At 43.5% G+C, this 1,484-nt stretch overlaps 1 protein-coding gene across 1 annotated transcript; it reads left to right on the top strand.

Moving 5' to 3' along the window:
* The first annotated feature begins 307 nt into the window (after positions 1-307).
* Positions 308-865, top strand: IFNB1 (interferon beta 1). Its single transcript, XM_024756155.1, has one exon. It carries the CDS (start codon positions 308-310, stop codon positions 863-865), a length of 558 nt encoding a protein of 185 aa, XP_024611923.1.
* Positions 866-1,484: the final 619 nt, after the last annotated feature.

Here is a 1,484-nt window from a genome sequence, read left to right as displayed (position 1 = left end):
CACTGAAACTTTACAAAACATTAGAAATCCTCACTGTTTGTATATATTTTCCCCCCTAATATAGATAAAAGAAAATAACAAGGAGCTTAAAGAAAAAGAATTTTAGAGACAACTAATAAGTTAAATGACATAGGAAAACTGAAAGGGAGAACTGAAAGTGGGAAATTCCTCTCCAACAGAAAGAGTGGAGGGGCATCCTGTATAAGTAGACCACACTCATGGAGAAAGGACATTCACACTGCAAACTCTTGAAGACTTGGCTTCAGCATCTAGTAGTAGACGCGATAACGCTGTTCCTGTTTTCATCATGACCCACAGGTGCATCCTCCAAATTGCTCTCCTGTTGTGCTTCTCCACCACAGCTCTTTCCACGAGCTACAGATTGCTTCAATTCCAACAAAGGAGCAGCAATTTGGCGTGTCAGAAACTCCTGCAGCAGTTACCTGGAATGCCTCAACATTGCCTCGAGGACAGGATGGACTTCAAGGTCCCTGAGGAGATTAAGCAACCACAGCAGTTCCGGAAGGAAGACGCCGTATTGGTCACCTATGAGATGCTCCAGCAGATCTTTGGTATTCTCAGAAGAAATTTCTCTAGCACCGGCTGGACTAAGACCATCACTGAGAACCTCCTTGTGGAAGTCTATGGGCAGATGGATCGTCTGGAGAAAATCCTGGAGGAAATAATGGAGAAGGAAAACTTCACCAGGGTAGTGACCATTCTTCACCTGAAGAAATACTACTTGCAGATCGTGCAGTACCTGAAGTCCAAGGAGTACAGCAACTGTGCCTGGACAGTAGTGCGAGTGGAAATCCTCAGGAACTTTTCCTTCCTTAACCGCCTTACAGATTACCTCCATAATTGAAGATCTCCCCCCTGTGGCTCTGGGAACGGACAATGCTGCCAATGATGTCAGGCTCTTCAACCAGCGGAGGTTCTTTAAATAACTGACAGGCAATGCACTGGATTTGAAAGGACAGTTAAAGACTTTAAGCTTTTTTAAAATTAATTTATACATTATTTATTTATTTAAACTTTTACCATGGGAAATAAACTTTTTATGAAACAAAAGTCAACATGGCAGTTTTCATTTCAATTTGATTTATGTACCCATCCCCCTCCTCCGGCCAAGCCTAAGAGCGAGAAGTCCCAGGCACTTCTGTGACACTGTTAAGTAGCAGTCCCTTTATTTTACTCTTCACGGTACAGCCAAGATGTATGGGTGTCTTAGGAGAGCTGGGGTCTCTGTCGACTTCCAGGGTACAGACACCAGAGGGAGAAAGAACTCTGCCTGATACCCCTGATGTCTGGCTAGGGTTTCTTCCCATTTTTTTTTTCAGAAAAGTGAGTCTGCTCCTGGTTCCCCCTTCCCTGTTCACACAGAATTTCAGGACTATCCTATCTGTTTTTTCTGCTGCTCTGCATCTCTGAAGCTACATACTCTCTAAAGTCAAATCCAAGACAGGTGCAGCAGATTAAGTTGT

The sequence above is a fragment of the Neophocaena asiaeorientalis genome, unplaced genomic scaffold (genome assembly GCF_003031525.2).
Source record: "Neophocaena asiaeorientalis asiaeorientalis breed wild unplaced genomic scaffold, Neophocaena_asiaeorientalis_V1.1 scaffold1013, whole genome shotgun sequence".
Taxonomy (NCBI): domain Eukaryota; kingdom Metazoa; phylum Chordata; class Mammalia; order Artiodactyla; family Phocoenidae; genus Neophocaena; species Neophocaena asiaeorientalis.
The sequence above is the reverse complement of the archived record's forward strand: the minus strand, read 5'-3'. Positions and strand labels throughout refer to the sequence as shown.